This window comes from Chelonoidis abingdonii, chromosome 15 (genome assembly GCF_003597395.2).
Source record: "Chelonoidis abingdonii isolate Lonesome George chromosome 15, CheloAbing_2.0, whole genome shotgun sequence".
Classification (NCBI taxonomy): domain Eukaryota; kingdom Metazoa; phylum Chordata; order Testudines; family Testudinidae; genus Chelonoidis; species Chelonoidis abingdonii.
The window spans coordinates 14,044,572-14,068,622 of record NC_133783.1 but is presented as its reverse complement, the minus strand read 5'-3'; the positions used below and the strand labels follow the sequence as shown (position 1 = coordinate 14,068,622).

Genomic DNA, 24,051 nt, shown 5'->3' with positions numbered 1-24,051 from the left:
CTGGTTCCTGAGTGTTAAGAAAATTGTTATTCTGTCTAATAAAGCTGCAGTTCTGCATGTACACAGGTAGCATCCTCATCTTTGTGTGTGTATTTATAGTGCATGATGAGAATAAAAATGCCAATGAGTTACATATGTAAATCTCAATACTGGGATGGGAAAAGTGTATACTTAATGTGCATTCAACATATTTAAGGTCACTTTAGCACTTATAGGGCTATTACCTTGCACACTGGCATTCCATGAACTTTGTCCTGAAGGGACAGCCCAATCTTGTCCCCTTCTTGGAGAAGATAAAGACTAATAGTGCTACCCATGCAATGTGTCCACTCAGATTTGCTCATGGCAGGGGTTCATGCCATCAGAAAGGGAAGAGGGAAAATGTTTTGAGTTCCTTTGATACCTTGGCATGGGTGGAGGAAGAGAAGGGGAGGGAAGGGGATATTCCCAGGCTGACTGTTAGTCCTCCACCAGAGAAAAACACTGACGGAGGCCAGGAAACATGCAGCTTTGTGCTGAGCTTAGACACAGCAAAGAAAAGGGGGCTCATTAGACTGAAGAATCTCATCACAAGCACAGGACAAAGGGTGAGAATGAAGAGGGTGCAGGAGGAGCCATACCACATCTTTTGTCACCTAAAGGCAAAAAACCAAGCAATGCTCTTCTCCAGCATTCTGGCACAAGTACATCCCCACCTTGGCCAATCCATGTTTTTATGTAGGTGTGTGTAGGAAGGAGGGTTAATTCCAAGAAACAGCTCTTTCCTGAGTTCCACATAGGACTTACTCCAGCCCCACCTACCATGAGCTGCAAGAACCCAGCATAGGGCGGAGTGTGTTGCAAATAGAGAAATTATTTATAGAAGTTCCCCGCCTCATGAGAAGTTGCACAATTGTATTGCATTTTAGGGTCATGGACTGGCACAGCCTGAAAATTTAGCCCAGGCACTGTTGTCCACAGCATCTCAGTTAAGTTCAAATGCAGCAGTGGAGGACAGGGAGCGGTTCACAGTGTGTGGGATATATAACAGATACCTTGAATGATTAATAACCACTGATTCCTTCTGGCCCTCAAAGTAGAAGAAAAGTTATTCTCCTCTGTTTATCCCAAAATAGGATCCACCTAAGAAGTAAAGACAATAATAAAAAAATGGTTCACTTTGTTTAAGGACCCATAGATCAGGAGTTCCGCTCCTCGAGAGGAGAAACTAAAATAGGCAAATGGAAGTATTGTTAATCACCTTGGTGAAAATCTCTCAATTTGTCTAAGGATGATACATCTCTCCCTTCCTCACAACCCAGCTAAACAGAACACCAAGCTACCAAGCAAAGGTGTCAGCCGGGAGGGAGGGGGATAGGGTGGATTGATATAAGACCACCGATGGTGGATATGGCCAGCAATAAGGGTCCCACATGGTCCCATATGGTCCCTGGGTCCTGTACTGTGGGCCCCAAAGATGGGGTACCACCCAAGCGGGCCCAGCATGTAGTGCATCGGAAAAGGTGAGTGCACCTGGGAGTCACACTACGCTGAGAGAATGGGGAAAAAGGCGGCTCTTTTGTTAAGAAGCCCTCTGAGTCCGAATCAGCTTCTGGAAATGGCAGAGCTGTCAGTGTGAACAGTACCACAACCATGGAGACAGGTCACAGCTCAGAAGGAGCAATTTATCCACCGGTGTGGGTGGCCGCAGGGTGAGTACAGCAGTTTGAGGTCAGGATCAGTGGATCCATCGGCCCACCGTCCAGGGCAGATTCCTTTGTCCACTGAACTGAGGGGTATGTGGAGCAGAGCCTGGAGAATCCTGCCATGAATGAGGATCATGCACTGGCAGGCTATCATGACCCTCAGTCATCACGGGAGCTGACAGTGCCAGCAAGTCTTGCTTCCACTTCACCTTGCCCCTGTGTAAGGGGGTAGCCCTGTGGAGTTTCCATGGGATTCTGGCTCCACAGCTAGGGAATAAGGCTGGGTTCTGCTACGTTTTCATTACCCTTCACCTGGGGGGAAACTAACAACTGTAAAATTCAGAGTGTGCAATGGTTTCTTCTAACTTACTTACATAGTGAGACAGCAGCAGTCCTGAAAGCCAATGGCAGCAGGCTCTGGCCTACAATGGATCCCCTAGAGTTGGAACTAAGGGTTGAAAATCACATTCGTCTTTCATGGGGGAGGTAAATCTGACCCACCTCAAAAGAATTCCAAAGGCACTTAGTAAATGGAAAGTCAATTAGTTTCCAACCCTTTATGAAGGAATAATTTTCATACAGGGAAGCTGGCACATAGTTGCAAGAGTGGGCTGAATTTTTCCTATGAAAAAAGTTAATATTTGTCCAATTTTTTCCCAAAACAAAAAAGGTTGCTTCTTATTCAATTTTCCAAAATTTTCTCCTATTTTTCAGAAAACTTCCTCTTGCCCCCTTTCAAAAACACACCCACACACAATTTTTGGTCCATGAACGTTTTAGAAAAATGTGTGCATCCACATACATTCCTTTTGAAAATGTTCATAGAAAATAGTCATTTTCCAGTCTGCTGTATTAGTCACTTTTTTGGCATACAGAATTAAGAGCCAAGTACTGCAGCCCTCTTTTACATGAATAGTGCTAGCACAGTGGCGATTTCAGGCCCTAAATGAGTAATTGTTTTGCTTACATGTGTTTGTGTATGGAAATGTAGAGATCTTAAGATGAAACCATAGCACAAGAGAGAAATGTTATCCAATCATAAGACTAACCTAAAAACACAACTATTACTCATCTCTTGGGAAACAGAATGACTGTATTCCCCACAGCCGAGCAGATTCTTCTCAGTTATATTTAGTATATATTAAAGATGGTGTTTGGTCAATCAGTGGTGTAGCAGCAGTGCAGCATGTAGACCCAATCCTGCACTCTATATTTAGGAAAACACTCCATTGGCTGCCACTTTCCCACCCAATGACAGTACTTTTCTATGGCAGTTATAGCACTGTTCATCTGCTCTTGCTCACATTGATTAGTGTCAGATCTCCCCTTGTTGCATGCATCCCATAGCTCGAACCCCTTGAGGTCATCTCACAGTTTCGTTAGGTTCTCCTCTGTGCTTGCTACCCCGTCAACTTTGGTATCAGCCAATTTGATCATTGATGAATCTACACCAGTAAAACCCACAAAACAAAAAGCAAACAAAATAGACTTGATAGCAAATTTCTTGCAGGCAGGGCTGTTGCAACCCTTTAGGCAACCTAGACGGTCGTCTAGGGCACTGGCATTTGAGGAGCGCCATTTTCTTCAGCAGCGACCGCGGCGGCCGGATCTTCAGCTGTCCCGGTCGCCACTGGCATTTAGACGGAGGGAGCTGGGGCAGGGGAGCTCGGGGAGGGCCGCCTGCAGCAAGTAATGGCCAGGCAGCACGCAGGGGAACTCCCCGCCCCAGCTCACCCCTGCCCCACCTCCTCCCTGAGTATGCCATGTCGCTTTACTTCTCCCGCCTCCCAGGCTTGCGGTGCCAATCAGCTTAGGTGCCGCAAGCCTGGGAGGCGGGAGAAGTGAAGCGGCCACAGCATGCTCGGGGTGCTCATGCACAGAGCAGGGGTGAGCTGGAGCAGGGAGAGGGGTGCCTCAGGGCAGAGGGTGGGAGCTGCCATGGGGGTGGGGAGGAGTGCCTCAGAGTGGAGGTACGGGGGGGAGGGCGCAATGTGGAAGTTTCGCCTAGGGCGCGAAACATCCTTGCACTGGCCCTGCTTGCAGGCATACAAAGCAGCCCAGAATACAATCCAAACACAGTGACCTATGAAACTGGAGTGTTCCAACATGCCACAATCTCCTTTTATTCCTACTGCAGATTTTTCCATTGAGATAGCAACTCCACAGACCACAGTAGGAGAACCACTAACGCTTAATGCAGACACCATTTTTTCATAAATTAAACCCAATTACAGTCATTAATCTTGGTCTTCTAAAAATCATCCTAAAAAATGTGTCCGCTTAATATGACCATGGTTCCTTGGGTAAATGCATCTGGTTATAATTAGATTATTGCCAATTAATACTTTATAGTTCTATAGTGTCTTTCCCCTGAGGGCCTCAAAGTGAATTTCAAATACTAGTTAAGTTTCAATCTCCCTATGAGGAAGAATTTTGGGGTTTTTTTAAACCTATTTTACAGACAGGGAAACTAAAGCATACAGAGATTGAATGCCCTTCCTGAGAGAACTGAGCAAGGAAGTGGCAGAGCTAGGGCTAGAATTTATACTGTCTCACTTCCACACCTATGCTCAGACTGCTCAGCCATACTCCAGAAGTTCAGACTGTGAAGAGACTTAATTTAGTTTTCTTATTAAGCTATCGTAAACACAGTGCACCAATTTTCGTACCTAGCTCTGCAGGCACAACTCCCACTAGTATCAATGAAGAGTAGCATGTGCACATTCTACTCAGTTTGCCCCTCTTTTCTTTTTTATGCACACATGGCTGCAGCAAATGCAGCTTTTCTAGTTCTCAGTGCCTCTTCTGAAATGACACACTTCTTATGTACAAGAAAAGTACCATTAAAAGTGGGGGTTAGTAGAGTCATAAAAAACATTATCTATGGAGAAAACATGAATCCCCCATGTTCCTTCCACAAATGTACAAAAGCTATATGGAGACATGCCAATTGATCTTTTCTTCATCAGTATGACCCAGTAGAAGAATATTGTACCATTGAGAAAAGGTTTTATGTCTCAACCTTCAAGATGGAGGTCTTTGAAAGGTCCCTTCGCTACATTAAAAGAGGCTATTACTCATTTCTTCCCCGCAAAAATGGCAAAATTTAAAAGCTCCAGTTTCAACACAGCCTGAATATCACAAATTGAACCAGGCTTTTGCCTTTTCTATTTAGCAATTTCTCTCTCTAGTTGCTAGGTTCACTCCTATCTTTCTATTTCATGTCAAGTTTAAAAATATGATTTTGGGGCATTCTACCAAAAAGGAACATCTTGCACTCTGCAAAGTTTGTGCATAGAAATTTCTCTCTCTAAAGTTTGTGCCAAAAATGTCAAACAAGCCATGTTTCATCCTAGCCACAGCTCTGTAAGACAGTCCTGTTGAGGTAAAGGCTAACATTTGACTTGCCACGTGTACACATTTGCCATGTCAATTTTATATTAGATTATTTTTGGTCACGATCAATGCAAAGAGTGTGTGATGGGGAAGACAATCAATATGTAAACAGACTTCAGCTTTAAGTTCTCCATGAGGTTATAAACAAAGGTTTTGTTTTAATTATGCAAGATTCCTTAACAACATCATTTTGTCCTTAGAAAATCTGACTGTTTCTAGGAGGATGACATGCAGAGTCTAGTTGGTTTTACAGATGGATAAATGAAAAATATTAATTCAGGGAAAAGTTATGATTTCCAAACGCTGCATAGATGAGGACTGTTTACTGGAATCAATCACAAATGCCTAATGCTGTAAACCCTCCTTGATCATAAGGACATGTTCTCCAAGTGACCTGCATCCTCACTGTCAGTCCTTTACTCAAAAGTCAGATCAGGAACGCAGACCTGGGAAGTCAGTCAGCTGAAAGTGCAAAAGCACAGGTCTGGTGAGAAACTAAGCAGATGGCAGAGGAACCAATATTAAGTGTGTGGCAGTCAGTTTTTAGTTTCTCTGTGTAATTTCCTGCCAACTAAGTTAGCAACTACACATCCACAGACTCTCTCCCACCTCCCTTTCCCAGCAAATACCTACTGGTATCTTAAAAAAAAATTCCCTATCTGCCCCCACACACACACGCACACAAATCCTCCTGTACCAGATTTTCTGGTGTGCTCTGTTTCATTTTTTTCTGCAGAGTGAAGGCAGTGGAAACCCGCCATAACTCCCCAGCTGAGTATGCCTCCAGCATAAGGGGGTGTCAAGTAAGCCTGGAACTGGCTCCTACTCTTCCTTTCTCTCCACCTCCCTGTGCAGGGAGCATGACAGGGACAACCAGGAGCATACAGGAGAAGAGACAGAAAGCAAAGCACAATCCTCATCTAACATGTAGGAACCAAAGCCAGCTGGTGCAGTTTATAGCAGCTCATGGGATGCCATACACTGCTTTGAAGATGCCGCAGAGATGTCGCTCCTGTATTTGTGGAGGTGATTCACTGAGATACATTGCAGTGAATCAGTCACACAAAACTGTTTCCGCTGAACATACAGATGACAAAAATGGAATTATCGAGTGCAGAGAAACACATTCCCAAGAAAGTTTACCACTACAACTAGTATCAAGTTGATGCATTAGAACAGGGGTTGGCAACCTTTCAGAAGATGTGTGCCGAGTCTTCATTTATTCACTCTGATTTAAGGTTTTGTGTGCCAGTAATACATTTTAATCTTTTTAGATCTTTCTATAAGTCTACATACAACAATAGTTTAGTTATATATTATAAAGTAAATAAGGTTTTTAAAATGTTTAAGAAACTTCATTTAAAATAAAATTAAAATGCAGAGCCCCCAGGACTGGTGGTAAGGACCCGAGCAGTGCGAGTGCCACTGAAAATCAGTTCGCGTGCCGCTTTCAGCACACATGCCATAGGTTGCCTACCCCTGCAGTAGAAAGAAACACAAAAATCCAAATTTAATGATGACTCTCTTTCCAGATTTCACACTGGTGGGGAGGAATAAAGCAAAACAAAGATAGAAAAGGTGACTGGATTTACTCTCAACTATTACCGTATATACTCGATCATAAGCCGGTTCGTTTATAAGCCAACTCCCCTACCCCCCCGAAGATGGATAAGTGAAAAATGGAAAATTTTAATGATCCATTCATAAGCCAACCCTATAATTCAGGGGTCAGCAAACTTTGGTTCTTGGGCCATGAGGATAAGCTACTGGTGGGCCAAGATGGTTTGTTTACGTCGAGCATCCGCAGGCATGGAGGTAAAAGGTAAACAAAAAGTGTCCCGGCATGCTGGCTGCTTACTCTGACGAGCGGGGATTGCAACTGGTAGGGAAATATTTTGGGGGGGGGGAGGGGGGAGAAGCTGGGGGTCAGAGGAGTAACTCCTGTGACCACCCCCCACATGACCCCAGCCCTAGCCCAAGACCCCCACGCTCTCCCCATCCCATTTTTTCCCACCTTATCTGGGGACGATGTCTCTGGCCTGGCTGGAGCTGCTCCGGTAGGCTGGGCAGCACGGCCGCAGCTTGCTCCGATGGGCCAGACCGGGCAGCACGACTGCAGCATGCTCAGGCGCCCAGGCAGCACAGCCACAGCCTGCTCTGGGGGGCGGGACCGAGCAGCACGGCTGCAGCCTGCCAGCCCTGGAGCCGCAGCTGCTTTGGAGGCTGTGGGGAGAGCAGCATGGCCAGAAGCAGAGAGACTCTGGCCCCGCCTCTTCCCTTCTGGCTGTGCTGCTTCTCGCTGCTCCCTCTGTTTGGGGGAGGGATTGTGTCCTACCTCTCCCTCTCTATACCCATTCATAAGCCGACCCCCTTCTCTGGTGCTTCCCTTTTTTACTAAAAAAATCAGCTTACGAATGAGTATATACGGTACTTCCAATTTCTTCACATTGGCTGATGTTACATTGTAATATTAATTTAATGTCATGTACTCCTGAATGTTAAGTTTAAACTTACAGAATCATTATGGAAGTCTCTAAAAGTGTATGTTATTTACTTCGGAATCACATAAATATTAGTCTCAAGAAAGCACAGTATTTAGTTTGGGGAAAAACAAACTTCACACATTTGCTCATTTCTCCCAAGTCATGCATAGAATATTTCCCCCCCAAAGATTGCAATGACTGACCCAGATGCTCCCATCTCTCTGCATGTCTGGAAGCAAACAAACACCTGCGCAAATGGACAATGAGGACAAAGTGAAGGGGAGAAGCAGGATTCCCCTGAACCCACATTAGCCTTTCTGTATGGAGTATTGAGTATCAGAGATTCCCGGTATAAAGGAATAATGAGCACCCATAGGAAGAGAGAGAGGGGAATTATGTATTATGAAACATGCTCCCCTTGGAAAGAGGCTTGAAGTCTGTGGCAACTGCTACCCAACAGCAGTGCTTCTCCAAAGAGTACTACCTCCCCAACTGAGGGCCAGATAATAATCTTAATCACACCGAATAGTATCTTACACCATGTAACTTACTTCTAGAACAAGGTACTATTCAATGTCAGTAAGGGTACCACAGTTAGGCACTGAGATATTAATTCCTTACAGAGAAAGACAATGGAACATAACCATAGTACTGAAATCAGTGGTAGCATAGCTCAATAACGAATCTTGCTACCAGGAGAAGGGGGTGGTGGTGCAATGTGTGCAGGATTATCTGTGGTGTGGTTGGGGCCAGGAATCCTGAAGATTTTGGACTGTCCTCCCTGCAGATTCCTGACCTGAGCAGCCCTATCCCTTGCAAATTTGCTGGGTTACAAACTGTGCCTTAAGATTAGGGCAACAAGAGAGATTAACCATAAAGTGATATTTGCAAGATATTTTGAGGGTATGGAAATAAACGCTCAAGTAATCTTACCTTCTGCAAGCCAAATATTTTGCTGCATAGTAATTCTGAGAACAGAAGCCATTCACCTAGTCAGGGCCGGCTCCAGGGGTTTGGCTGCCCCATGCAGCAAAAAAAGAAAAAAAAAGCGATCGCAACCTGTGGCAATTCAGCGGGAGGTCCCGAGATGCCGCCCCAAGCACCTGCTTGATAAGCTGGCGCCTGGAGCCGGCCCTGCACCTAGTACATTGAAGTTCAGCTCTTTCAAGAGAGATATGGCCAAATATATTGTATATAGGACAAGGAATCAAAGGAAGTTTGGTCAAGTAAGGCCTGCAGGACTGGGCCTTTGGTTTTTTTACCCGACAGATCATCTAAGTTCAGAAGTATAATGTAAATCTGCATATTGAATCCAACCCTAAGACATTTCTACAGAACTGATACTGCTTTGGAGCTCTAGATTGAATTTCTGAACAAAATCAGCAGCAGCTGTTCCTTTAGAAATGGGTGAACCTTCCTCACAAATGTTTTTCTGGGGGCAGTTCCCAGGATTTGCAAAACTAGCCTGAGCTCAGAAACCTTTTCAAACATAAATCTAAATTTAAACCCATTTTTATTTTTACCAAGAGTGATTCCTTTTAAATTAAATAAAAAGCTGTGCTTTCCCAGCTAGCTAAAAGGAAGCTTGTGCTGTGCAGTAGGAATAGAACAAGAAAGCTCTGCTGGTGTAAGTGGACACACTATACAGTATACCATATAGCTCTAATACAGTTTACAACTACAAAATTTCTCTCTCTCTCTCCTTATTTCCCATCCTTCCTCCCCACTCCCCCGACACTCTTTCCATATTAAGGCACAAAATAAAAATTGTGCAAGTCAAACTTCAAACACAAATGCTTGCAGGGGGTTGAAATCAGGCAGAACAAGTCTGCTGATCCCTATTCAAGAGACTAAATCACAAGCTGATGGCAGTGAATACAATATCAGTTTTAAAAAATGGAGCCATAGCTTCATCTCTGGAATGCAAAAAATAATCAACTTAGATTTTTATCTTTGCAATGTGAGAGTTCAGCAACACGTAGATTAATTTATTTTGACTTTGGAATACCTAATTCACTCAAGCTAAGATTTCTGTTTCCCAAGTTTCAGCCCAGAGTAAAATTTTGCTGACAGATATATAACTCAGATCAGACACAGGGGAAATGCTAACTCTAACCTTTACTATAAATGTCATGAAATGTACCACTGTGATACATGCTCCAAACAGAGAATTGTGGAGGGAACCATATAGAGAAGTTAGTAATAGAAATTTTAAAAATTAATTTTTAAAGAGAACTGTGCTCAGCTTTGACAGGAAGCGTATTACAAAGGATTGATGTAGAGTTCTTCTTGTACTCCATTGTATACCCATATGAACACTGCCAATCAATGTCAACAGTTTATTAATATTTTACTGTAAACGTGTAAAATGATTCAAACTTCAGCTGTCTTGATAGGGTGTTACTAAGCAACTTTGCTGCCTTTCTGAGAATTACTTTTCACAGCACTATTTCACTCAAAACTACAGATCTATGTCCATTCAAAACATTTTCCTCATAATCTGCAACAAGCCCAAACAACTGTTTCCCATAACCGAATGTCTGCACCGCCTTTTCCAGCTAAACACGAGAGAGACGCCGTGGTATGTCTGAAATGATGCATTGCACTCACCATAATCACTGTCATAAAATACTATGAATTTTTGCCATCGAAGTTCGGTGACGAGTTTCAGCATAACATCATTGAGGCGGACAGGCGGTCTGGCTGCTAGCGTATATTCTTCCTCCTCAAGACTAGGATTTAGGTGGCAAGCAGTGCGTGGGGAGCCTCCTGAGTTGCGCTGTACAAAGAGGTGTGGGATGTGCATGGCATCCGTCAGGGACTGCAGAGCATTGGCTGAGGCACAACCAGTGGATGTCACTAAGGCTAAGATTCCCAGGGTCATCAGGTCACAGGCTGAGGAAAACAAAGGAGAAAACAGGGTTAGAGCAAGTTCAAAACTCCTTTGGTCTAGCTAAGCACTACAGACAACAAGGTAGATACAATTTCTGCCCTGAAGAGCCGGACATGCTGTGGTTAGTTATACTACAGTTATGCCACATTGCTCCAACTGAGAGCAAGACCCCACTGAGCTAGGTATTGTACATACACAGTCAGAGGCAGTTCCTGCACCAAAAAGCTTACAATCTAAGGTGAGCAGACATCCGGATATTACTGGGACAATCCAGATATTAGGGGTTTTGTCTTATATACGCAACTATACCATCACCCCGATGGCATAAAAGTGTCCCAATTTTTCATACTTGCTATCTGGTCACCCTATCACAATCTAAGTTGGGGAAACAGACCCGGGGGGGGGCGGGGGAGGGAAGAGAGAGAAAGAGACAATGTCTCCATTTTCAGATGGGAAATGGAGGCAAAGATTAAACAACTTGCCTCAGGTCATACAGGAAGTCAGTGACTGAGACAAGAAGTGGACTCAGAACTGCTGAGTCCCAGTTCAGTGCCTTAGCCACAAAACCATCCTTCATCTGATGTGTATTGCAGAGATCAAAATGTTGGGGCCCTAAAGAGAGATTGCAGTCTCAAGCATTTGGTTTTTACAAAGTTCTGAAGGATTTTTAAACTTACAAAAAAAGTGCACTTTTTTAACCAAGATGACTCTTTAAGTATGTTTTTAACTGAAGGGAAAAGCATGAATGACTAAGCATTTATTAACACTGTAAAGTTGTCTTTAAAAAATCTGGAAGAGCACCTGCAATTTAAAAGCAAATTTGAAACCATCTGCTACTGAAACGGAGTGTCACACAAATTCTAAATACTTACAGTGTTAGCTGTAAAGCCTAGCCCTTGGATCTCCAATTTAGCAAACTATTATTTTGTTGAAAAGTGCAACCGACACATCTGTTATATTTTTCCTTACACAAAGAACAACCAGGTACTTTTAGTCTAAGTTACTTTTAGTTTAGATTATGGGAAAGAACAAGAAAGGATCACAGTAAAGTTTCCATGAGAGAGCAGTGTCGTCGTAACCTACAAGTCTGTGTTATGCAATCCCACCCCAACCCCACACCCAGTTTACAGAAGACTCTGTTATACCTCCCACCCACCCCCCAGCTAAAGCACCAAGTGCTATAAAGAGCCATGCTTTCAGCACTAAAGGTCCTTAGTACAATCCGCAGCACCTGTCCCAGGTAATTATATAGCCCCCATTACTACAGTATCTGAGCATCACACACTCTTTATTGCATTTATCCTCACAACGGGCCTTTGAGGTAAGGAAGGACCATTCTTCCCATTTGACAACTGGGGAACTGAGGCATGGAGTAAGTGATTTGTCCCACAAGAAGCCTGTGGCAGAGCAAGGAACTGAGCCACATCTCATATCCTCAGTTAGTGTCCTAATCATTGCACCATCACTTTCCTCTATAAGATAGTGCCTGTCATGTAAATGGGGAGTGATCCTGGATCTAAAGTGCTGATGAGCTTCCTTTGTCCACAGGAAATATGTAACCTATTGGTCAATGCATGGTGTGTCCACACTGCACCTGATCCACAGAGGAAGTGTGGTAATTACAGCTATCAGCTCTTGAGTCTGAGCTGTAGACTCATGCTTTTAGCTCTGGAGGCCCCTCATTCAATCCCCAGTCTGCAGAAAGGAGGCCACTAGAAATGGAGAGGTACAGTACAAATAGTACAACACTCAAACAACTGCATACACTACAACTTCTAATCTGTAATATTCATTATTCAAGCAGGAGGAAAGTAGCCACAAAAATCAGATCTGGATTTTGAACAAGAAGTTCCAGAGTTTAAATCCAGAACAGAGTCCATTATAAAGACACTCTTCTCCTCTCCCTCATATCCTCCTATGCCCGTCCCTCTCCCAAAAAAAGTTCTGTATTTTGAAACCTACACATACACAGTATGTTTCCAATATTTTCTGCTCTGATCATACAACAAAAACAGGATCCTTGTGCTATTTCTGTGTGACCACTTTGGTCTTGGGTGGAACCAGAAAGTTCAAAGAGTTGGAAAAAGTGAAGGAAAAGTTAGGGATCCAATGAAAACACTCCAAATATGCCAGATCCAGCCAATTGGCCTCCCTCAATTCTCAGAAACAGAGGACCTGTACAAGTCACTGGTAATTACATACCATATATATTTTTGACACAACCAGTTAACTATTCCACAGAAGGTCCTTTTTAAAAAGTACAGAGAAAACAGTGATTTCACTTTGACATCGGATGTACATACTTCACTGTAGGTGGAATGCTCAGCAAGTAAACTAATCAAACAGTGAAAAGGTGAAGTGCTTTTAAAACCATTCCCTTGATGGTCCTTACAATAAACGTGTCATCTGCATTATCTAAATTTACTCTGCGTTAATTATAATTAAATAAAATAGTTGGGTTTTCTCCCTTCTGGGAGCTGACCTGATTCAGAAGCAGAGAAGCATTGCCTTGCCAAATAAGAGACCTAGGTTTGGTAACAGATTTAATTTCCCAGGCCAGTTGCCAGAGAAAGCGGGACGTGTCACATAGGTAATTTAATTAGTCACAGTAGGGGAGGGAATAGGGAAGAAAGAAGTGGAGACAGAGGAAAGAGAATAGCCCAGCTGAGACAAACTCCTGGAGGGATCACCAACCAGTGAGCTTTGGTGTCATTTAAGGTGAGAACAACATGCCTGGATCTACAATTCTACTTGTAAAAGTAGCCAGAGGAAAAGCAAAACCTTTTCCTAACAGTCTGTATTGTAGGACACATCATGGCTCAGAGATAGGTAATGAGTTATAGAAGCAATCAAGTGTGGAAAATTTGACCTATGTCAAAAGCAATAGGAAATTCTTACCATTTCACTGTTGCTTGGTGATCTAAGTGAAATGAGGAGGAGTCCTCAGTATAGCTCAGACTCAGACTTTAAGGTCAGAATAGCAGCTAATAACAGGAAAATATCCATGTAACAAAAGATAACCTCATACAGTAGCTGGCATTAACCGCTAACTGCTCCCTTGTTGGCAGCTAGAAGTACAGCGATTCAGTGGATTGTGGAAACAGGGCCCTCTGATCTCTCAGGATACCCTGAGCACATGGGTAATGCAGTGTGTTGTTGGGGGATTTTGACCTGCTGCTGTACCGTTCATATCGACTGGCTAAGCAGAAGAACTCAGTATAGAGGGCTGTTAATTTCGTAGCTTTCACAAGTGCTAAAACATTTGTAATTTCATTATATTCCACATTTACAGTCTGAAATAGTATAATCAGAGCAACACAAAAACGGGGGAGAACTCTAAGCAATTTGAATTCACATTGTATTAGTCATGCCCTTCTTACTACAAAGTTCGTGTAACGCGAAACAAAGCAGTTGATTTTTTTCTAAATAGAAAGCCTCTACCGCAGGGGTCCCCAACGCGGTGCCTGCAGGTGCCATGAGGCCCACGGGGGCATCTAAATGCACCCGCATCCTGGCTGGCAGTCAAGCATCTGCCAAAATGCAGCCAAAATTCGGCGGCATTTCGGCAGCGACACCTCTGGATGACGCCGCTTGCTGCCGACAAGTGGAGAAAGTGGATAAGGAAAAGTTATTTACTTATTCCCATAATACAAGAACTAGGAGTCACCAAAGGAAATTAATAGGCAGCAGGTTTAAAGCAAATAAAAGGAAGTTCTTCACGCAGCACACAGTCAACTTGTGGAACTCCTTACCTGAGGCAGTTGTGAAGGCTAGGACTATAACAGCATTTAGACTCATAGACTTATAGACTCATAGGTCAGAAGGGACCAATACGATCATCTAGTCTGACCTCCTGCACAAAGCAGGCCACAGAACCCTGAACCCTACCAACCCATCCACTTTTATAACAACCCCTAACCCCTGACTGAGTTTATTGAAGTCCTCAAAATTGTGGTTTGAAAGACCTCAAGCTGCAGAGAATCCACCAGCAAGTGACCCATGCCCCACGCTGCAGAGGAAGGCGAAAAACCTCCAGGGCCGCCTTCAATCCTCCCTGGAGGAAATTCCTTCCGACCCCAAACTATGGCGATCAGCTAAAACCCTGAGGCCTGTGGCAAGACTCACCAGCCAGCACTCAGGAAAGAATTCTCTGCAGTAATTCAGATCCCCATCCCATCGAACATCCCTCACAGACCATCTGAGCAGACTTACCTGCTGAGTAATCCAAGATCAATTTGCCAGAAATTAAACTATCCCATCATATCATCCCCTCATATACTTATCAAGCTTAGTGTTAAAGCCAGATAAGTCTTTATGTCCCCACTACTTCCTTGGAGGCTGTTCCACGACTTCACTCCCCTAATGGTTAGAAACCTTCATCTGATTTCAAGTCAAACTTCCTATATTCCTGTTTGTACCATTTGTCCTTGTGCCTACATTAGTACTAAGCTTAAATAATTCCTCTCCCTTCCTAACATTATCCCCTGATTATATTGTATATAGAGCAAGCATATCCCCCCGAGCCTTCTTTGGCTAGGTAAACAAGCCAAGCTCTTTGAGTTCTCCTTTCATAAGGCAGGTTTTCCATTCCTCGATCATCCTAGTAGCCCGTCTCTGAACCTGTTACCGTTTGGAATTCATCTTTCTTAAACATGGGACACCAGAACTGCACCGTCTCAGGTGAGGTCTCACCAGCGCCTTATTAAAGGTACTAACATCTCCCTTATCCTTGCTGGAAATACCTCGCCTGATGCACCCTAAACCGCATTTGCTTTTTTAAGGGCCATATCGCATTGGCGGCTCATAGACATCCTGCTACCAACCAATACCCCAAGGTCCTTTCCTCCCTCTGTTGCTCTCCACATCTCCCCAATTGTAATAGTCTAAAATTCTTATTATTACGCCCTAAATGCTGACCTGCACTTTCCTATATCTTTCATCCTATACTATTACTCCAGTTTTACAGAGTCATCCCAGATCTTCGCTGTCTATAGTATCCCGGGTCCTTTCTCCGTGTGTAGCAAACCTCCCAGCTTTTGTGTCATCCGCAACTTTCTTAGCACTATCCGCTCTTTGGGCTCAAGGGTCACGTATAAAAGGTTAATAGCTCCGGTCTCCAACCGATCCTGAGGGACTCCACTGTAACCTCCTTCCCCAGACCTGATCAGATTCACCTTTCAGTACTCCCTGGAGTCTCCCCTTTAAGGCCATCCTTATCACACTTAACAACTTTCATTATTCATCCCCATCTTTTCCAATTTAACTAACAGTTCCCATGTGATCTCTCTCTTTTAATGGCTATTAGCCAGGATGGGTAAGGAATGGTGTCCCTAGCCTCTGTTTGTCAGAGGATGGAGATGGATGGCAGGAGAGAGATCACTTGATCATTGCCTGTCAGGTTCACTCCCTCTGGGGCATCTGGCATTGGCCCATCGGTAGGCAGATACTGGACTAGATGGACCTTTGGTATGACCCAGTACAGCCATTCTTATGTTATGTTCTTATGACAAGCGACGTCATCCAGAGGCGTCGCCACCGAAATGCCACCAAATTTTGGCAGCATTTCGGTGGATGCTCGATTGCTGCCACGGTCCTTCATCTGGCACTCGCCAGACAAAAAAGGCTGAGGACCACTGCTGTACTGTATAAATTATAATATGGTAGAGTCCAAAGAGTTCAACCAACTTCACAACACTGACAATCCTGTTAGGATTTAGTATATTAAGAACAAATGCATCACCATCCGTCTGTATGCATCAGAGAATAACTCTGAAGGTATAATACAGAATCCAGTTCAGTTTTACTTAATATCTCTCTCATTCATGAGGCATCCTTAAAGTGGTTTAAAGCTAAGTAATGACGAAGAATAATAAGAAATCTGAAAGCAACTTTGGGGACATTTGTCAGGATCCCTCTCTCCCCTCTGCTTCCCAGCTGTTGCTGTGGTATGAGAAGAGATTAGTTAATTTTCTATTCTATTTTTTTCTGATATTGGCAGGGAGTGCTATCTACTGGTTAGCGCACGATTGGGACTCATGGATCCTCGTTTGCACAAAGTTCAGTTGCTACCTCATTATATGACCTTGAGTAAATCACAACCTCTCTGTACCTCACCCATATATAAGATACTAAAAATGCTTTGCACATGGTTGGTGCTTTTCATTTCACGATATCAATGTGCTTTACGAAGGGTGATAGTTTGCTTATCTGTAAAATGGAAAACAAGATGATGTGATTTTAAGGGAATAGCTCAAGATCACACAATGACTCACTAGTATTGGGGAGAAGAGAATCCAGGACTCTGACCTTCATTCCTCTTCTCTAACTTTTAGACTCCAGTACTTCTCACTGCTTCATCTAAGACTGTTACAATAGCATCTGCCTACCTCACAGGGGTATTGTGAGGTTTCATCAAGCAATGCTTTTAAAATCTTGAGATCCACAGCTGAAAAACAGAATATTTTAAAATGACCTGCCCTCAGGGTTTCACTGATTAACAAACAGTAAGATGTATTAGTTTAACTGTATTGCCTTCATCACTGATGGACCATGTTTTACAGAAGATTTCACATCCCACAAACCACTGGACAGGACTGCTGCAATTGATTAGCTGATGGCAACATAAACCCACTATTGCCATCATTTCTAAAGGACAATAATGTATACAATAGATCTAAGTGAAATCTTTTTTCTAGATTCTTATTGGCCTACCTTCGCCTCTGATCACAGATCTATCATCCTCCTACTTACTGTTAATGAGGCTTTCAAAAATATTGATCATTCTATAGTCTTCATGTACCTTGAGCAAGAAGCATCTCCCACAATTTCTTTTGAATTCTGCTTTCATAAGCTCTCCTTTTTATTTCTGAAGGAGGATTTTCATCTTTCTAACATCTCCTCCATTACTGGAGTACCTCAAGGCCCTATCCCTGGCCATGTTCTCCATCCATCTTCTCTGTCTATGACATTTCATTTCTGGCTTCTATCTTGGATACTGTCACTGTCTGTCACCTTTAACTCTTCTTGATCTATTTTGACTGTTTGGTCCTAGCTACAGTATACCACAACTTTTCACTACTTCATTGACCTACATCTCCAACTCCACAATAACACTCCATTCAGACTATATGTTAGCTTGGAAGTCCAGATATTTTGCAGTCATTCTCTATCTTACACATACATTTTCTTACCGCATTTCCCTGTCAGTGGATCCGCTGAGGCTTATGATTATTTATGGAATAATGTAAAAATTATTCTTTATCTTGACAAACATCTATTTACTATTCATTTCATCACTATTGCTATTCCTTTCTGGATTGCCATCTTATTTCTAAAGAGAAGCACAAGCTGTAAAATTTGAATTTGGAACTAATTTTCCCGAAAGCTCAGGGATGTTTGGATTCTGGAGTTTGGCTCAGCCCCGTCTCCAATTAAATCCTTAACTCTCTAAACTTCAGGGAGTTTATGTACTGGAGGTAGACTAATATCTTGCTCCAGAAAACAGAGGCATATCACCAGCTTCCAGTCTCCCTTCTACTGGTTTCCAATTCATTTCAGAATATGATTGAAAAATTGCTCGTGTTGCCACAATTTTCAATAAACTAGCTCCCAATACATTGCCAACCTGAACAATATATCCAAGTACTATTATTCACACTCTCTCTTCAATCTTGATCTCGCTTCTACTCCTCTGCTCTGTTCTTAAGTACATAGTTGGATCTCACTTCTATTTATATTGCCAAAACTATCTTCGACCCTTTACCTGATTCCTTCGGATATTGAATCACCTTCCCCTTTTTAAGGTTAAACCTTTCCTTTTCACTTGAATTTGTGAGTATCTTTCCCTTTATTGCTATCTGCAATATGGCTTTTGAGAGATGCGCTATACAAATCAATTGCATTTTATAATATTTGTCTATTTGAATGTCGAGAACTCACTGCTACGTTACTAAGAAAGTTCTTTCAAATCTGGCAAGTGTGCATACATCCACCACACTTGATATACCCAATACTTCTAGCGCAACACTCTGCAAAGAAATGATTAACGAAGTTGCATTTAAAGTGTTTGGAATTAGGCTTCAAATCTAGCAGCCCAATTGTATTGAGATCAGCCTGTGGCAGGGTGGGGCAGGAGGGAGTTCACACTTGCTTTGGTGCTATTGTTTCAGTTACTCAGACAAAAAGACATACTTCATTGAAGGTTATTTTCATAAACCAGAAGGACTAGGAAATTTTGGGTTTATTAAATGAAAAAATAGATTCCAAAGCGAACAGCAAAATCTGTGTGTGTGTTGGCAGGGGGGAATCTATATAGATTGAATCCCTTAAATTCATTGAATTATCCATGCCTGCAGATTTACACAGTCCAAAGTCAATAGCTAGCTACTAACCTAACTTACCTAATAACCATGGCAAATGCAACAGGCTGAGTTATATGTTCAACAGCATCTTACAAAAACACTTGGATATTTTAATCTGGTTTTACCAAGAGAGAGAATGAATACAGAGGAAAATGGAGCTATTTAATTCACTTTTTGTCAAATGACAGGAACTTTTATTTTCATCTGGAGAAAACACTTGAAATTGGAATGTGCATATATTTGACTTATTGTGTGTAAATCAAAGACTAACTGAAGTCAATGTTAAACAGATAAGTGAGTTTGGAATTGCACCTACTGGTCCGCAAAAGGCATCTCTGACCATCAGCAGCCAGCCATAATGTATCAAAGCATCAAGTACTGCACATCTTGGGTAAGGACTTGAATATGCAAACTTCTGAAGCAAAAGTATAATTTTCACTGTATTCATATTACCACCTGAGCTAGACAGAGCTAATTGCAACCAACACGAATATTTACACTTTTTCAAAACATAAAAGGAATGCTTATAAACTTAAATACTTACAAAGGATATTCAAACTTGAAAATCAGCTGTTCTGCTACTAATGTAACTGGAACTGTGTAAACAGATAGTTTGGGTTCATTAGCAATTCTCAAAAAAAAATTGATTCAGATCACCTAAAATTAATTTTTAAGAAAAAGTTTGGCAAATCAAAAAGTTGAAATTAATTTCGAGTCAAACAAGATATTGTTTGATCCAAAATAAAACTCTTTTGATTTTGAGCTCCCTTTATGTTGTTAACGTCCTTTAATTAAAATAAAGTCTTTTCAAGTTGGGATATCTGAATGTTTCATTTTGAAAATGTCAAAACAAACATGCTGAGTTTTTTTAATGCTTAAGTTCTGTTTTCAGCTGAAACAATTAGGTGAAATTGATAAGAATTCATGAAATGTTTGTCATCAAATCCATTTTTCACTAAAAAAAGGGTTCAGTGGAAAAATTTTGCAGCTCTATTCAAAACAAACCACATCTGATTAGACTGAGAATCTGAACACGTTTGTATAAGGGAAAGTTTTCTTTGGAGGAGTAATTAAGAGCAGTGAAGAGCTAAATGATCAGTACGCATCATGTTGATTGTATATATGACATTGTTTGATTTACACTGAATCTAGTCAAGTATATGCACAAATTATCAGTACTCTGTACGTTTAATCAATACTTAATATCTTCCAAGAGACACATCCTTAGAGATATTCATATTTCTTTTAGCCAATGATGTCAATGTTTAAAAACATGCTTATGGGACTGCTTGATTCTAATGTTAGAAAGGGATAAATATGGAGGGGTAACACAACATGAAAAAAAATTATATGCCACCAACAACAGATGAAAACAAAGTATGATGGCGTAATTCTTTGCATAGCAATAAAATGAAGGAGACAAACTGAAACAGTAGGTATCTACTATAGACCACTAGATCTAAAGAAGAGCAAAAATTAAACATTCCTTCACTACTACTTAGGGTGTAAGAGTGGTATCACAGGACACCATACTCATATGGAATTTAAAACCACACCGACACCTTTTGAATAAGAAATACGGCCTCATACACAGGATCAAGGAATTTCCTAAATTACAGTATCCATTAGACATTATGATGCATAAAGTAGGGAATCCACCCAGAAGAGAAGACACCCTCTCTGTCTTATCAACAGAGGAACACTTCATATGAGAGAAGGCAAATTACCTGAATTTGCCTTAAGAGATGGGTTCCCAGAAAACAGCAACATAAGGCAAATGGACTTCAGGTCAACTGAATCTGAGAAATTAAGACAGCTCGTTGGTAAGGTGTAATGGGTGGCACTATTAAAAGGCCTCTTCAAGAGGGTTCACTCATACTAGTGCACCTCCTCATGGCTGTATTTGGGGAATTAGCTCTCATCTGGTCAAACATCCCATTTTAGGGTATCAAAGTACCTCCAGCCCAGGTGTAGATGTCTCCAACAACCCTATGCTACTTCCCATTGACTTGTAGGGGAACCTAGGCCCACTTGCTACTCTGGGTTCCAGCCCAGGGACCCTACAATCAGAAGCTAGGGTCTGCACAACCTCTAACCTCGCTGCTCCCTACTCCACCTCAAACAGACTCTGTTCTCCACCCGTCCGCGTAAATTCTTCTCTCAGGGCCAGGATCCCAGGGATTCTCTTTCTCCTGTTCCCTCTCTAAGCCCAGAGAATGACTATCAGCTTCCACGCTGCAACTCCTTTTTCTACCAGCTTCCTGCCTTTATATCTTGGCCAACTTCCCTCCCAGTGGGGCTTTATCAGGCATTAGTCATTTTCAAATCAAGCCAGACTCTCCCCCTGCTGCAGCCTACAAAATTAGGTGGCCCTATTTGTACCACCTTCACCTTTTCAGCGCTGGTATGTAGCGAGCACCCCATCACAGCATCTTAAAAAGAAGGTACGGTCTACAGTTCCTCTGAGAAAATCAAGTACAATGTGGTTAAAAAAAACCCTCTACTATTTGGATAGAGAAAAGCGGGAAGCAACCAAAGAATAATTCAAAACAGTTAATTAAGTCTTGCAGGGAAAAGATAAATGTAGCAAAAACAGAAAAAATTAATTCTTAACAAAAGGAGTTAAAGGGGACAAGGACACCTTTTATAAATATATTAAAGGAACAAAATATACTGGAGCTAAATAAGTCCCATTAAAAGTAATGATGGCTCAAAAATGGCTAGAAATTAAATTGCTTTTAAAATTCAACTTTAAGAAACAGTTTAGATGATTAGGAAGTGAAGACCTTGTGAAAACAAGTATTAACATGTTAGAAAGTGAATACTTGGAAAATTTAAAGACAGAAAAATCAGAGGGCATTGATAATATGCATCCAGGGGTATTAGATGAATTAAGTTCATTAACACTATATTAGTGACAACTATTTCTGAAATGCCAGAATACTAAGAAGGTACCAGAGCACTGGAAAAATACTGTGTACTTCCATAGCACCATGGTGGAAAAAGCTTGAACTCTTAAAAATAATTACTAGAGCTAGTCAAGAATGTTTTTTATCAGAATGATTGACAGAAACTGCAGTTTCTACAAAATTGAAATTTTAATTTTGAAAATACTGGTTTTGCTGAATTGTTTTAATTTTCCATTAAGAAAATTAATATGAAATATTTCATTGATTCAGATCAAACTATTTTTAACTGACTTTTAACATCTCATTTCAGATCAGCTAAAAAAATAAATTGCATTTTCCTATTGTGCACTGCCTTGTACGCACTATAGTTCTGGTTCCTATTCTTTCCTATGTACTGGTTCCCTGGGAGGACTGCATCTCCCATAGAATCATAGAATTGGAAGGAACCTTGAGTCCCCTGCACTCAAGGCAGGACTAAGTATTATCTAGACCATCCCTAACAGGTGTTTATCTAACCTGCTCTTAAAAATCCAGTGATGGATGTTCCATAACCTCCCTAGGCAATTTATTCCAGTGCTTAGCCACCTTGACAGTTAGGAAGTTTTTCCTAACGTCCATCCTAAACCACCCTTGCTCCATGCTCCAATTTAAGCCCATTGCTTCTTCTCCTATCCTCAGAAGTTAAGAACAACTTTTCCATCTCCTCCTTGTAACAACTTTGTATGTACTTGAAAACTGTTATGTCCTCATTCAGTCTTCCATTCTGAGGCCTAATCAGTGCAGAGTAGAGCAGAAGAATTACTTCTTGTGTCTTGCTTACAACACTCCTGCCAATATATCCCAGAATGATGTGGGGTATTTTTTTGCAACAATGTTACCCTGTTGATTCATATTTACCTTGTGACCCACTATGGCCCCCTTGTGACCCACTATGGCGTTCTGCAGTACTCCCTCCTAGACAGTCAATTCCCATTTGTATGTGTACAATTGATTGTTCCTTCTTAAGTGGAGTACTTTGCATTTGTCTTTATTGAAATTCATCCTATTTACTCAGACCAGTTCTCCAGTTTGTTCAGATCACATTGAATTTTAATCCACCCTATCCTCCAAAGTATTTGAAAGCTCTCCCAGCTTGGTGTCGTCTGCAATCTTTAGACGTGTACTCTCTATGCCATTATCTAAATCACTGATGAAAAAATTGAACAGAACTGGACTCAGAACTGATCCCTTCAGGCCTCCACTTGATATGCCCTTCCAGCTTGACTGTGAACCACTGATAACTACTTCTCTGGGAACAGTTTTCCAACCAGTTATGTGCCCACCTTATAGTAGTTCCATCTAGGTTGTATTTCCCTAGTTTGTTTATGAAAACGTCATATGAGACAGTATCAGAAGCCTTATTAAAGCCAAGATATACCACATCTACCACTTCCCTGCTATCCACAAGGCTTGTTACCCTGTCAAAGAAAGCTATTAGGTTGGTTTGACATTATTTGTTCTTGACAAATCCATGCCAACTGTTACTTATCACCTTTTCTTCTAGGTTAGGTACTGAAGATGACTGGTCTGCAATTCCCCAAGTTATCCTTATTTCCCTTTTTATGGATGGGCACTGTATTTGCCCTTTTACAGTCCTCTGAAATCTCTCCATTCCTTCCATGACTTTTTGAAGATAATCACTAATAGCTCATATCTCCTCAGTCAGCTTTGGCTACTTAGCAATATAACTATTTTCTTTTGCTTTGTTTGTATCTGCTTTTATGTACATTTATGTACAGTTTCTCCCTCTATTCCTCTTTAAATACCAGAAAAAGTTTGTTTCAATTCTAAAAACCATACACAAATCTGGTGCTTGCTGATCAGAACAGCACAGGTGTCAATAAAAACTAAAAAAGACAATAGATTACATACTTTGGCACAAGTGATAAAAAGATTGTGTTTGTGTGACCATGTGTTATTTTTATTGTTGTATCATATTATAGTCAGTCAGTCAAGGAAGCATGTCACCCTATGATCCATCATTTTTTTCAGATGAAACAAGCTTTATTTTATTCTAAGACCAGAAAGCAGATTACACAATCATTTCATTTCAGTTTGCAAACACACACATATTTATGTAACCAACCCAGCCTTCGATCCACAACAGCATTTAAATCCAAGGGGTATTTTCTTACAATCCTCTTTAAATTTAAAATGATGATCAAGTCATTCCTGATGCTTTTTGGGCCAAACTTTTTGACATTTTTCAGTCTCATGTTCTTGGGCAAGATTGTTTATTTCAGGAAATAAAGAAAAATCTAGCACATCCTTGTTGCAGTTCCCAGT

General features: G+C 41.6%; 1 protein-coding gene across 6 annotated transcripts in view; it reads right to left on the bottom strand.

The window, feature by feature from the left end:
* The window catches only part of GRID1 (glutamate ionotropic receptor delta type subunit 1), an 890,324-nt gene that overhangs the window by 515,636 nt on the left and 350,637 nt on the right, over window positions 1-24,051 (bottom strand). For all 6 annotated transcript variants that reach the window (XM_075072547.1, XM_075072543.1, XM_075072545.1 and 3 more), the window contains exon 3: window positions 10,175-10,459. In XM_075072547.1, the coding sequence (XP_074928648.1) occupies window positions 10,175-10,459 (285 nt within the window). The remainder of the gene's footprint in view (window positions 1-10,174; window positions 10,460-24,051) is intronic.